The following is a 15,303-nucleotide window of genomic DNA, read 5'->3' on the forward strand; positions in this document are numbered from 1 at the left end:
ACCACACAACCTCATAGCTGAAAATTTCTCTTTTTTAAAGATCTGCCCACACACAGTGCTCTGGTTTTCCCAGGATGAAGATTCCAGTGTGTGTTTCAGTCACAGCCCACAGCGGGGAGAAAGTGGCAATCTGGTTTTAAACCTCCCCCTCTCTCCCGTGTGTGTGTGTGTGTGTGTGTGTGTGTGTGTGTGAGAGAGAGAGAGAGAGAGAGAGAGAGAGAGAGAATGTATGGAATGTATGTGTGTGAGAGAGTGAGAGAGACAGAGATAGGTAGATAGATAGATGGATGGATGGATGGATGGATGGATGGATGGATAGATAGATAGATAGATAGATAGATAGATAGATAGATAGGCAGGCACAAAGATAAGAACATGCTAGTGTGTTTGGACATGAGCATGTAAGTGCTTATGTATGACCAAGTCAGAGGTCAACATTGGGTGCTGTCTTTATCACTCTTCACCTTGTCTTTTGAGACAGGGTCTCTCACTGATTAGTAAGACCTAACTGGCCAGCAAACTCTAGGAATCCACCTGTCTCTGCATTCTACCCCACAGAGCCAGGGTTACAGGCACATGCTACTGTGTCCACCTTTCTTTTTTATTGTTATGCACATGCTTTAGGTCTGAACTTAGGTCCTCATGTTTGCAGAGCAAAGACTTTACTGACTGAGCTACTTCCCCAATCCTGGTATCAGTCTTATGATCCGATGTGATCTCACTTCTGAGAATCAGATGTGTGGGAGAGTCCTAGAAATCAGAATGTGAGTTCATCAGGATGATAGATGGAGCACTGAAATGCCAGCTGTCACCTTCTGGCTATTGTTGGCCAAATGACTTCCCACTGGAAATGATAATACTTACCTTTTACAGGACAGTGGATTGTCACAGTGGCCTGAAGGGCAGCCTCCACAGTGCCTCCCACCACAACAGACAGACGGCTGTGCTCTGGTTTGGTGACATTTCTTTCAACAGACAAGATGACAGGTGCCTCTTAATTCAAAGGGAGCAGAAACTATGTTAGGTTTAAGCTCTTGTTCACTGACAAGCATCATCGATTTGCTGAAAGCAGGGAAGAGTGCTGGTTTCTTTAACTCCCGTGGTGCACAGAGACAAGCACACGCACAGCTAGGGGTACTCAGTGTAGAGATGATGGGTGGATGACAGAATGTTTGGGAGGATGGGTGGGAAGGTGGATGAATGGATGGATGGATACATGGATACATGTATGTATGAACGTATGTATGGTGGGTGGGAAGGTGGATGGATGTGCGGGTGGATGGACGGACAGGAGGATGGATGGGTGGGTGGTAGGTAGATTGCAACTATCAAGTATAAAGTGAAGATATTTTACATTCATAACCAAAATAAAGGTTAACTCCTTCTTGGTAATTTTACAAAGACTCGGTTCACAAGATGCAAAACCGCAGGGCAGAATAGCATCTCTCGCGTGCAGCCTCAGATGAGTTGATGCAGGCCTAAAACACCAGGGACCGTGACAATTTAACACTTCATGGTGATCTGATAAGACACAGGTGGTTACCGATATTTTTTTGTAACTGTAAGTTTTCTTTGTTACCGAGTATGTGGTCTATTTTCGAGAAGGTTCCATGAGCTGCAGAGAAGAAGGTATATTCTTTCCTATTTGAGTGGAATGTTAACACTTCATGGAAGGATGGGTGTGAGGTAGGGCAATGGATCTTGATCTATCCTGGATGTAGAAGGCTCTTCAGGGTCTCTCCCACTAACGTAAGAGTAAGTCAAAGCTCAGCCATCATGTCCAAAGCACCTCGCTGTGCTCTCTGCTCAGCTGCACGGAGACATCGATAATAACAAAGCCTGCCCATGCACCAGGTGATGCAATCAGACATTTCAACGACAATATAGATTCAAAAAAAAAAAAAAACCGATGTACAGTTTCTTTTAGGGCCAGAGACAAGCTGACTTGTCAATCACAGAAAACAAGTCAGGTTCAGGGCTCACTCAATGCTGCACTGGGAAAAACCAGCTAGGCAGGAGCTCACAACTCTTGTGAACTTTCTCTTAACCACAAACATGTACAAAGTGTTTTCCTGCTGGGCTCTCATAGGAATCTCAAAGTACTGAGTGAGCTCATAGCCCTTTAACCCTGTAGAGCTCAGAGTCAGTGTGGCTCAGAGTCTCCCCTGCTCACACTATCTGAATAAATTCATGTCCACTTCTTGTAGGGGGGCCGTTCCTTAAAACACTTCTCACACACCTCTACTCTGCAGAAATTCCCCATTTATGAAATCATATGAAGCTATCTCAAGTGGATTAGCACGGTTTGGAGGAGAGGTCAGAATGTGGCATTTTAGTCAATGTGAAACAGTCACATCAAACTTGTATTGAAGAAATAATAAAGACAAAGGCAGAGTCAGGAATTCATTCAAGGACATTTGCTCCTTGAAACTGGATAATGAATGGATTCATCCATTAACTCAGTCAGGACACAGCTTTGACCACCTATGTGTAGAATTTCTGTGACGTGGACAATGGAACAGAACACATGCACTCTTGTTCTCAAGAAGCCTGGACAACTGAAAGCTCCATTCTTTTTGAGAATGCCTGGGGCAGAGGAAAACCATCCCGAGGGAGGGTGCTGGGAACTCCTGGGGTGGAAGGGATCTTCGGTTGTCACAGCTCATCCTCTAGATCACGAGGCCCTCACCTCAGCTCCATCAGGAGTCTAGGTTATCTGGGGATGGACTTAGGAGCACTGGTAGAGGAGGGGTCACCTATCCACTCTAGGAACTACCGCACTTTGTGCTTGCTTCAAAGAAGCTAATGGTTACAGGCACAAGAGTCCAGGAAAAAACAAAGGCCTGAAGCAGGGGTTCTTAGCCTGCAGGTTGCAACCCCTTTGGGGGCCAAACAACCCTTTCCCAGGGGTTACCTGGGAAAATATGAGTATTTGCATCATGATTCATAATAGTAGCAGAATTACAGTTATGAAGTAGCAACGAAAATAATTTTATGGTTGGGGGTTACTACATGAGGAGCTATATTAAAGGGTTGCAGCATTAGGAAGGTTGAGAACCACTGGCCTGCAGATGCTGCCTTGGAAAGGCAGCCATCCTCAAGTCATTCAGACTCAGGACACTTTCAACACCAGCGGATTCACCTTTCTCAGCTTGTGGATGACAAGTGTCTACCACCAAGCTTAGCATCTAGGAGACCAAACTGGGTTCTAATCCCTGATACTGTCTCTATTCTTCCTCGGTTCATTTGAGTCACAAAGAGAAAGAAGGAACTTTCTTTCATGCTGGGGAACGGGCTCTCTTGTTTATGTCTAGTTCTAGAATACAATCTTGCCACAAGGAATTGCGGCCTACAACTTAAGCAGCTAAAAATGATCTTCTATTGTAGAACGTATTTTGATACAAAATGACAATGTTTAGCACCTAGGAAGATATAAACCAATATAATATTACAATCCCTGGGGTGGGGGTGCTGGCTAAGGAGTGGCAGGTATGTCATTGAGAGAAAAGTACCAATTTTAAAGACTAGTGATTCTCATTCCTCGGCCAATGGAACTTTAAAAAGTCAGTAAAATCACCATTGCCAGTGAACCCCCATCTTATTAATTCCCAATTTGTGGAAAGTGAGCCTTAGAGATACTGTTTCCAGAGAGTTGGCATAAACTAGGAATATGTTTAAAAGATCAAACCCCAAACACATTCCACGCCTACTAAGGCAACACCTTAGGCAGCACCCAGCAACTGGTGCTTAAATAACACCTGTGCCATTGCGATACATACTCCAGTTTTAGAAAGCCATCCTTCTAAAGCATTTCAGATGATAAACAAAGCAACAACGAGACCCCGGTAACTCTAGACTTTGCCCATGAGCATTACCTGCATATAACACCAATGAACTTTCCACATCTGAGCCAAAACGATCGGCTACGGAACATTCATATATCCCTTGCTCTCTCCTTGTAGGGTTTCTTATCTGTATCTTCCCAGTTTCATCCAAAACAATCCTGTAAAAGAGTTAGAATGAGAATATACTCAAATAGCATACAAAATTGCTGTGCGGACATCGCAGGTTATGGAGAATGGAGAGTGCAAACTTATAGGCTTTGGTCTGGCGTGGAGCCTGAAAGGTAATCAGATCCAGCCCCTTGCCTCGAGGAAGAAAATGCATATATGGAAGACTGGAGAAAGTTTTCCTCTTGCATTATATCAGAGAGCACTTACAACAGGCTGGGATGTGGACTTACTGGCTTCTATTTTGATTTTATTAGTTTTTTTTTTTTTTAAAAGCAAACCAATGGCAGGCAAGCTATACATCCCAGCAGCTTCCTGGAAGAGAAGGGCAGAGAGAAGGAAAACTCCATGTCACCTGATGTGAACAGATGCAGATGTCAGATTCAAGCTGAATGGGGCAGTCATGTGGCAGAGATGGGGGCTTTAGAGAAAGAGCAAAGATGCCCAAACTATCAGGGAAAATAAAACAAAACAAACTAGCAAAACAAAACAAAAGGTTTTTGGTTCTGGCTAGCATCTGAAAGAGATAGGGTACGAAACAAAAAGAAAAAGGGTTCCATCTTTCTGAGTCAGACCTAGAACCTCATCAACCACACTGTGGTTTATGGAACTGTCCAAAAGGGCAGGAATTCCGGGAAGGAAAAGTAAGGTACCCACTTAAGCTATTAGTCCGCCTATCTCTTTAGCATGGCTTGAGGTGAGCGTGGCTTGCTTAGGGCAGCCTCTCCTCCTTGAGGGATAGTCCCTATGTCAGGTGATTGACATATCAAACTTGAGTATTAGGTCTCCACTGAGGCCAATGGGTCTAGTCTCTTGACCAGGAGTTTTTCCTTGATGGGCCTTTATTACTCTAACAATGCAAGTGAATGAAGTTAGTCTCAGAAAGGCAAATATCCCTGGTTTTCATTTTCCCATTTGTTGTTCCTAGATTGTGTAGGTGCATAAAGTCTCTCTCTCTCATACACACACATGCACACACACACACGCATACATGCACGTACACACGCATGCATGCACACATGCTCACCTGCACAACCATGACAAAAGAAGTAAACTGGCTAGGCAGATAAAGGACAATGGGACGGAGCACTTTTTTTTTTTTTTTTTTTTTTGTAAGGAGGAGAAATGTGAAAATGTTTCTGAGAAAATTAGACTAGGCCACAATAAGGAACTATCAAGGAGACACTGTGTTCTGAGTTGACTCACTTCGCAGACGGCTGCAGCAAGGCTCCATCCTTGGTCCATGTATACGTGGCCTCACTGCTGGGAGCAATAAGATTGCAAAATATATTGATGACCTCTGTGCTCTTTGTGATGTACACTGTATTCCCAATCCTTGCATTTACTGTTTTGTTAAATGAAACCGAAGGGGGTAGGGTTTGCCTCATGAGGACAGGTCCTTTTGGCTTAAAAGTCAGCTTGCCTGAGTTCGCTGCTGTGGGGCTTTGGGGAGCTCTTGCTGTCTCCCCTCCGAGCTGAGCCTCCTCGTGGATACCCCTCCTCTGAACAGGCATTGGCTGAGCCTTGGCCAACTCAGCAACCAGCTGATAGATCATCTGGGAGGCGAGGTCATCGTTGGCCTCTCCTGTCTCCATAAGCTGGCTCATGTTTCTTATTAGCTCATCAAACTGGGCTGTGTCCATGCTGTACGCTCCCTGTTTCATAGCTGCCTCAAACTGCTTGCTCTTGAGCTCCCAGGAGTTGGTGCTCCCCGCAGAGGTCCTGCACGGCCCTAACAGAGCTCTCAAGAATGGCTGGGTGTCGATTTCCCCATCGTGCAGGTCAAGCTCATTTTTGTTGTTCCACATCTGACGCATTTTATGCCAAGTGGCTCCCAAACTATTGGCTTCCTCGCGGTCCACCCCGGAGCGGCCCCGTGTGTGCTCTCTGACGGATGGGTGTGCAATGAGTCTGTTGTCCGTCCCGATGAGCTTGAGGACAACCGTGTCCTGCGCGGAGCCTGCGATGCACCTGTACACACCGATGTCAGGGGCTGCAAGACTGTGGATTTTCAGGGAGCCCGACTTGGTGATGCCAAGCTGCTTGGAGTTCTGCAGACAATGCCCGTCCTTCTCCCACTGGATCAAAGATTTCTGGAAGCGTCTTACTGGGCATTTGATGAGCACAGATGTGTTGAGCAGCAAGTAGGCTCTACTGCCAATGGTCAAGTTGATCCGCTTCTCCTCCCTCGTCTGAATATAGACTCTCCGGACACCGAGAATCTGGGGGCCCTGTTCTCCGTGTCGTGACTTTGTCCCAACTTTCACTTCTGCAGGGGAAAAAAAAGTAAAGAGATTGAGAGAAACCACTCACACGTAAAGGTCATTGACAGAGAATTTCTGAGGCTGATTGATCTAGGCCTACTAAAATATCTTTTGTTAAAATTCTCTAGAAATATGTGAATTAAAACAAGAAAAATGAACCAAAAGCTACGGAGAAACCCTGTCTCGAAAAATCCAAAAAAAAAAAAAAAAAAAAAAAAAAACAAGAAAAATGTCTTACACCCATACTTGGATAAACTTCACAGTAATCTAGTACCTAAGCAAGGATGCGTGCAAGTTTGACCATGTCCCTTGAGAATATGTAAGTTACTTTATGAAGCCCTCGTTTGGCAGGCATGAGGTTAAATGATTCAGTGAAACAGAGTGAAAGGCTCTTCTATAGTTGAGAGAGGTTTGTTCTTTGCCACAGAGAAGTAATGGCTTGACTAGTTCCCAGTGTTTGGGTACAAGTCTCTGCAGTGGGACAATGGTCTTTTATCCTGACACTTGTATTATTTTTAATAAACCACTGATTGGCCAGTAGCCAGGCAGAAAGTATAGGTGGGGCGACCAGGCAGGAAGTAGGGGCAGGGCAACAAGAATGCTGGGAAGAGGGAAGCTGATACCTTATGGGACAGGATTGTAGGTAAATAATCCCTTGTCCCAACCTGTCATCTAGAGTCAATGGGAACAAATGAAGCTCAGCTCCAGCTCTGAGTCCCTCTTACTTGTCCCATAAGGTACCAGCTTTTGCCCTTGTTTTTACCTGAGAACTCGTGTGTTCTGGAGGGACATGGGAGGGAGCCAGGTTACCGTTTGATGATATATGTTGGTTCCTGGGCGGGCCTGGGTAAGCTCTTGTTTCGACTCCCGGACATTCTAATGTATGACTTGTATTTAAGGCACCAGAGGTTTAGAAAGCTCCTCAGCTGACTGAAATGCTCAGCTAGTTTGAGGATGGTCGCTCTTGAGCAAACCACTGGATTAGGCTAACGTAGCAGAAAAAGGCACTCTTGGTCCAGTTTCTTCTATTTGGTGACAGTGATGAGCTGCTACTAGTGAGGAGGGAGGGGAAATAAGAGTGTCCGTATTGTCCGTGAGCATCCTGATCAGGTCTCTGCCACACACATGCCCCTTCATATGACGGTGAGAGCACATATGTCTGACCTTAGCATCAGGGATCACAGCACTCTGCTTATTAAGTCATACTTGTCTGTCATCAGGTTTCACAGAGGTGGGCTGTGGGAAGGATGCACGGGCAACGGATGGCTTTGAAGCTCAGTCTTTAAGAACAGTGCCAAGTCCAAGACGGGGATTCACGCAGTGGTGTAAAGTGCAAAGAAAAATTCTTTCAGGACAGTAGCGTTCTCTATGCAAGGAACAACTAGTATGGCATAGAACCCTATACAGGGAACTATCTAGTTGAATGACTCAGGTTGGAGACAATATAAGAGTGGTATGGACCTGGGCCTACCAGTGGCCTTCAAGATGTCCCTCATCCAAGCTTAAGAGTTGATAGCACCTGATTCCTTCCAAGGCAGGCCATGAAACCTGGATTCCCCTCTGGATGCATGCCCATTCATAGAAGACAAACCCTTTGTCCCCACTCCTCCCCTTCCCAGCCCTGCCTTGGCAGTTGCTCACACTGAGGGTGGAGAGCAGATTTGATAGCAGTGGGGCAGGGTGTGGATTGAGATTATCCTGCAAGCAGACACCCATGAGACTTGAAAAGCTGCCAGGCTCCATATCTTTAGCCAGTTTCCCCTTTGGTTCTCCAGAGAATCCCTTCAGAGCAGATCCCGAGAGTGTGGTATCATTGGACCAGATCTTGGGGGACGGGGAAAACTGATCTGGTTTAGATTTTCTGTCTCTCTAATTTCAGGAACTATCCCAACATTGTAACTCTGGCCACGCCTGATGAGACCAAGGCGTCAACATCTACCCTATAGAATGGTCAGGGATGGACGGCATCTTTTTGGAGGGGTTTTCTGGGCTACATGATGGTGTCAGCCCATCATCCTACCTCTCCCACTATTGCAGGGTATGAGAGGTACCACATCTTTGGCTTTTGTAAAATATGAAACCCTTTCTTCTACATGTCTTCCTTCTGGGTCTGACTTAAAGGCCAACCCCAGGTGTCAGATGACATTTACAGCACTTGCTTCAGTGTCTAGCATACCTGTCCTGTCTCTCTCTGTTGTACCTCTGCCATTACTCTAAGCCCTAGAAGCATGCTGGGTTTCTGCCCCATGCCATCCTGGCTGCAATTTACACTTGCTTCCTCCAGCATTTGACTCTTGACACTTCTTAATGGACTTTGACCAAGACTCAGCCCTGACAGCCTTCCTATTACCACGCTGAAACCATCAGACTCTGGACTTCAGTTTGGTCATTTGGCTGTTGCTAGTTCCCTCTCCTTCCACTAAGCACAGGGACCCAGCAAGATAAGTGCATTTGAATCCATGTCAAGAATGCGAGGAGTTAGTTTCTGGATGCTCTTTAGGATTTTTTGAGATCTACAAGTCAGAGGCTGCAGAGATGCTGTGGGTGGGACTTGCTAAATAAGTTGAGATGCTCCTGAGACCCCCATAACCATGGTATGGCCCATATCAGTCTGTTTCACTGTTAACCAATGCCAGCCTGAGTTCTGTTCCTATCAGCACACTAATGTTCTAAGGAAAAGGCCACCAGTGACCCCTAGTGACAAATCCATTGCCTTCTCTTTGGTGTTCTTACCCACACACTTCCTTCCCTACTAAGTTCTTCTCAGTCGCACTTATGTCTGAAAGGTAACCAACACTGGCAGGAATAACTCAGCTGAGTTCAGAGTCCAGGTCCTCCCCATATCACACTATGTGACCCTGGCAACCTATAACATTTGTCTCCTTCTTAAAGAAATAGTGGCTGTAGCTGCCTCTCAAGGCTGTCCTGAAAATCATGATCAACTGCCTAGAAATCTACAGAGGGGGCTAGGCGCAAACTGCAAAACTCAGAGATGCTAGCTAAGGGTGTGGGTTGCCCTGGCAACAGAGTTGATTAAGTGGATGACTAGAAAAGCCAGCTAAGTGGACTGGTTTCTAGTTCAGGAGCAGAAGGTTGGGAAATAATAAGGATATCTAGAAGCTCCAGAGGTCACAGTGAGACATTAACTAAATAAGGCAGAACGGCAGGAAGCTTGGGTGCCACCCGGCCATGGCGACGGCATGGAAGAATTGTTGAGGTTGGAAATGGGGTTATTACCTATCAGAAAGGTCATCAATAAGGAACTTGGTTGTCCTGTGTATTGGCAAATATTGGTAAGGAAGACAGGACCTGGTGGTGTGTCATAGGAAAGTAGAAAGTATCTTGGAGACCTATATAGTGAACCTTGGAATGTCTAAGGAGAATGGTTAAAATGGCATACATGGGGGGGGGGCAGGGTAGAAGCAACAGAGACAGGATGCTGGGAGATTGTCCTGCTCATCACCTGGCTTAAGATGGAGTTCTGCTGAGAGAATGGTCCATGAATGATCAGAGGGAGCCGATCACAGCATGGCCAAACAGGCACCATCAACCAGAGATGATTGAGACCAGACAGGGGCAGAACTGGAGGTCAGCTCAGGGTGGCTGGCTATTAGGGGTATTCTCTCCCATCGCTTCTATGGCCCGCATGGTCAGCAGGCTAGGAGTATAGTGGGGTAAAGAAAAATGCTTTGTTTGGGTTGCCTTGTTTTCCTCCCTAATGCTGGTGAAATTCTTCTCTCCCGAATGTCATAATGATTTAGGATCCCATCCTGTACATCACAGGTCCTGATGGCCACAGCGCATCCCCACATAGCGTTCTGTCTAACTTCAAGGAAGCTGCTGGTTGTGACACTAATTCCTCTGTCCCAGGAGGCACTTTCCAGCCCAGTTGTACTGATAAATATCAGGTAGGGGAGTGACTTAAACAAACACCACGCCGAGCCATTTGCCGCAGACATTCCTGGTTTCCAACAGGCTTTAAAACTTGGAATCTCGGGGTTTTAGGATGTCGAGATTTCGAAAATATGTTCTCAAAGTAGTCCCAGAAATGTTAGTGTCCATGAATCAGCAGAGAGCAGCAGCTAAGATCGTGGGCTCAAGAGTCAGACAGACTTGTGGTCAAACAGGCCGAAGGGGCCAATTGGCAGACATGGAGTCTCAGGAAAAACTCAGGGCTTGCCTTGGTCTTGCATGCCTTGGCTCTAAATGAGGATACTGCCTGCCTCTCAGCGTTGCTGCGGACACTAAGTGAGATAAACACGCAAGGTGCTTTCCGTCGCGGAAGGTGATCAACAAATATCACTACTGCTCAATGAGCTTGATGCGCAGATGGCTTTGTTTGGTGACATTCTCTGGGAAATGCTGTCGACAAACTAGGGATACATGCACACACCTGCACCAGCAAAACGACAGCAGTTTACCTCTGATGTTTTTTCCTCACTACAGGCAAGCTCAGAGGGGCTACCTGGCACAATGCGTGCTATTTTATAGGTGAGTGAGGACGATAAAAGGCAAAGCAGAAACTGGCCCCCTGAAGCCGTTATCCCCACGGTCCCCTTATCGCCACTTTTCTGCTATCTGCTCGCAGCTGCTGCGGTGACAGTCCTGAGCTCACTGGCTATGCTCCTCCCACATGCTACATACACACGAATGTGTAGACATGCATCCTCCCACATACATGTGGAATACCTCTGAATAGAATGAAAACATGTTATTGATGTCATAGCAAACGTATGATTTATAATTAATTGACAAGATAGCCAATCTGCAATTTGCTTAAAGCGTGTTGTTACACGTACTGATTTTGATGTATACAGAATAAAAAAACTATTAAAATACTTTCTATCAAATACTCAGATCTTCTGCTTTCAATAATGCAAATACAGATACACTCCTGGCAAAGTAAGCCAAGAAGCAATTCAGCTTAAACCCTATAAGGCATACTCTTGAGCAGACATTCCTTAAAATGGACTTCCCTGAAAACTCTAGGTCTCCCCGATTCTAGCATTCACCGCTGAAAACAAGTTGGAGCCTTGCTTGGGTTGCTTCACCCCGGAACTGAGACAGGCTGGGGGCTGAAAAGGAAGAGGCTGAAGCATGGCTGCTGCCGCCCACTTACTGCTGCACACTGGCATCTGGCAAGGTCTCACGAGGGGGAGTCCCGGCAGGCCCCTGCAGAGCGTCTCACTGAGAGGGACACGCCGGCCCTTGGCAGTCAGTCTTTGACACACCTGCTTTCTTCTCTGAAATCCAACGCCACAAGTGACGGAGCACTGCAAAGAAGAGTAGGAACACGTCAGACTGAGGATGCGCAGGACAACCCATGGATAGAGCATGCGTAGGACGGCCCGCCGAGGCAGCGGACTTCAGGGCTGATTTTCACTTCATGAAGAGCTCCGCACTGCGTCTTCTCTCACCTTTTCCCTCGTCTCCTTTCCTTTTTCTCTTCCTTTTCATTAATTCCCCCTTTCCTTATTTTCCCCCATTCTTCTGTCCCTTCCTTCTGAGTTTAGCAAATAACTGACAGTAATTTATGGTTGTAGAATTTACGATTTCATTTTTGACGTTAGAAGTCATGCCTCGTTTATTTTATTTTTTTTGTGTCGAATATGTGAGTTTGTGTTTGTGTGCATGTGCACACATGAACGTGGGTATGTGGGCATGGACTTGTAGAGATCCAAGGGTAAGTGTTTCCTCTTATTTTTGAGACAATGTCTCTCACTGAGCCCAGAGCTCACCAACTGACTAGACAGGCAAACACACACTCTCCAGGGGCAGATGACGCAAACCACAGTGCCCTAGAAGTTTCCCAATTTTGAGCTACAGAAAACTTTCCTCTTCATGAATTAATTGCTTGGTGTATTGCTGTACTGATGCAAAGCTTACTGATACAGAAAGAGTTCATTAAAGATTGACCCAAACTGCTATACACAAGATAACAGTAATAATCACCTAAGGTACGAGAAGTTTTAATTTAAGGCTTTAATGCAATTTATTAAGTGTATTAGGGAAAAACTGAATAAAATTACAGGATCTGTTGAAGGTTCAGGGTTTTTAAAACCATAATTAATTTCAAAAGGAATACTCTGAAGTTATTATAGAAGATTAAAGAAATATGAATCTTGGGTAGTTATTTTAACAGTGCGTTTGACTTAAGAGACTATCTAGGGACTTCTGCTAAGCAAGGCAAAAAAGTAAGCCCACTTCCAATATTCTACCGCTGCTCTCCAAATACGTGGTTAGCTTCCGTTACGTCCTTCAGATGATGCCAAGACTTCCAGCATTTATATTCTCTTCCATACTGTAAATGGCTAATTGATTTAATTTTATATTTAAATGAATTTACCATTTTTTCAGTTTTGAAAAAAATGAAGATTGAATGAATGACCCTTTTGGTCCTCGGGGTTCATCAAGGAGGCAGATTAGCTGGCCCTCCGATCTGCTCTTGTTGCCTGTCCTCATGAATGGCCCTCCGATCTGCTCTTGTTGCCTGTCCTCATGAATGGCCCTCCGATCTGCTCTTGTTGCCTGTCCTCATGAATGGCCCTCCGATCTGCTCTTGTTGCCTGTCCTCATGAATGGCCCTCCGATCTGCTCTTGTGGCCTGTCCTCATGAATGGCCCTCCGATCTGCTCTTGTGGCCTGTCCTCATGAATGGCCCTCCGATCTGCTCTTGTTGCCTGTCCTCATGAATGGCCCTCCGATCTGCTCTTGTGGCCTGTCCTCATGAATGGCCCTCCGATCTGCTCTTGTGGCCTGTCCTCATGAATGGCCCTCCGATCTGCTCTTGTTGCCTGTCCTCATGAATGGCCCTCTGATCTGCTCTTGTTGCCTGTCCTCATGAATGGCCCTCTGATCTGCTCTTGTTGCCTGTCCTCATGAAGAGCGACCACAATGCTGAGACTACTCGAAGTCAAGCTTTCTGCCTCTCAAATCCTGCTCCGTTGTCTTCTTGTGTTGGGTGCTCATGGAAAAAGGTGGGGCCCATGGGTCTTTGGTTATTGGACTGCATGCCTCTTTTGGGTTCTTTAGTTAAGTTAGCACCTGGGCAGGCCGTCCTCCATGCTGTGTTTTCTTAGCACATGATAGTCCATGATTTGTTCATAAACATTGATTAAAAGAAGTCAATGGTTCTGTTTTATCGCAATATTTTCCTGTTCCTTTAGTGTTGTTGTTGACAAACACCAATGAGGCATTATGCTTGCCGGCCTCCCATATCCACCAGCGACCCTAGAGAGCCGTATCCATCCTGCTTGGTGGTTCTTTTCCAAACCATTTCACACCATCTAGTCCAGCATGCGTACCGTCTCTCTAATCACAAGAACTTCTTATTTTGCTGTTATTGCTTGTGAAGCAACATTTGGCTCTATTTGGCTTTTATTTATTTTTTTAACTTGACACATTTTATGCAATTTTTATTACACATACTTATTATTAATACGTATATAAAATTATTAATACATATACACATAAATTTTCAAAATATAGACATCCCTGTTAGGGCTGAGTTCTTTAAAGTCTCTTGCTCTCTGCACATTGTGAAGGTATGGGTTTCTGCTTTAATTCCCATCTACTACAAAAAGAAGCCTCCCTGATAAGGGTGGAGTAAGGCAATGACCCATGGATATAACAATATGTCATTTTGTTGCTATGTTCTTTTAACAGAATAATGGTAGTAGCCGGGCGGTGGTGGCACACACCTCATTAATCCCAGTACTCAGGAGGTAGAGGCAGGCGGATCTCTGTAAGTTTGAAGCCAGCCTGTTCTACAAAGCAAGTTCCAGAACAGCCAGGACTCAGAGAAACCCTGTCCTGAAAAACATACTAACAAAAAATTAATAATAGCAGTAGGCTTTTCCCTAAAGCTCATGACCGACCTAATCTCAGGTTCTTAGCCACCTAGTCTCAGGTTCTTAGCCGTGTCAGGTATGGCTCCATCTCATGGAGTGAGCCTTAAATCCAAAGGAATGTGGTTGGTTACTCTCAGAAAGTTTGCTCTACTATTGTACCAGTATACCTTGCCGGCAAGTCTCGATCACAAGCATAGGGTTTGCGACTGGGTGACATCCATGACTACTTTTCTTCTTCAGTAGCATGCAAAGCACCTTCTAGCACCATGGATGCTGGTCAGTCGGGGTGAAGCTTTTAGTTGGTTACCACTCAATCTCTCCATCTTCTAGGACACAAGTCATGCCTTCAGCAGTAGAACTTATCATCAGAATATGGAGAGACAGAGCAAGAGAGTGAGCAAGAGTGAGACTGTGAGCAGGAGAATGTTCTCCACGTGCACACCAGGCTCACAACTGACTTCTGAATGACCTTGACCTGGCTTTGTGCCAGTTTCTCACTAGCGCTGGTCTGAACCTCTTCGGGAAATATTTGGCAGCTGAAACAAAGGAGAAGCAGAGAGGAAGCGGTTAAGAATAGCTCTTACCTTTGACCAGTCTCCTGCGGTCAGCTGTGGAGGGCAGTCCGTCCGGGCGCAGGACTTATGAGAGGAGGCCTTGGGCCCCTGGCACAACTCATCTGACAAATTCAAGAAGCTTCCATCCGTTAGCAGCTGTCGGCAGGCGACTCTCCGGTTCTGTGTCCCCCCGCCGCAAGTCCTGGAACACTAAGGAAAGAGACTGTGAAGTGGTGGTCTTACTTTTCGCTGATGCAAAGCAGGGCTCCCACCATTGCCGTAAGTAAAACGGGTCATGGGTTGCCAGGCTTCTGTACCTGCTGCCACTCTTCAATATGCCAGCTAGGCGGGCAATCGAACTGATTGCAGGCACGTAAGGCGTGAGGTTTCTCATCTCGGCATTCCTCCAGAGGGGCTGTGGAGTCCTCAGGATGCAGGCAGTGTACATCTCGGGTCTGAATTCCAACGCCACAGGTAGCTGAGCAAGGTCCCCAAGAGCCCACGTGCCATCTATATCAAAAGCCAGGCGAGGACAAGGCAAAAGCAACCGGGAAAAGGTGAACCTTCAAATGAGGGGAAACCCAAAAAGCACAGACCATCTCAAGCTCCTCTCTGGATCTCTAAA

At 45.9% G+C, this 15,303-nt stretch overlaps 1 protein-coding gene across 1 annotated transcript in view; it reads right to left on the bottom strand.

Annotated features, from left to right (window-relative positions):
- Adamtsl3 (ADAMTS like 3) overlaps positions 1–15,303 on the bottom strand; it is a 216,983-nt gene that overhangs the window by 27,681 nt on the left and 173,999 nt on the right. The window contains exons 17-22 of the mRNA XM_057756193.1: positions 14,996–15,188; positions 14,709–14,888; positions 11,394–11,547; positions 5,217–6,279; positions 3,876–4,003; positions 865–993 (exon numbers count right to left, since the gene is read on the bottom strand). Coding sequence (XP_057612176.1) covers positions 865–993; positions 3,876–4,003; positions 5,217–6,279; positions 11,394–11,547; positions 14,709–14,888; positions 14,996–15,188 — 1,847 coding nt within the window. The remainder of the gene's footprint in view (positions 1–864; positions 994–3,875; positions 4,004–5,216; positions 6,280–11,393; positions 11,548–14,708; positions 14,889–14,995; positions 15,189–15,303) is intronic.

This window comes from Chionomys nivalis, chromosome 23 (assembly GCF_950005125.1).
Source record: "Chionomys nivalis chromosome 23, mChiNiv1.1, whole genome shotgun sequence".
In the NCBI taxonomy this organism is placed as follows: domain Eukaryota; kingdom Metazoa; phylum Chordata; class Mammalia; order Rodentia; family Cricetidae; genus Chionomys; species Chionomys nivalis.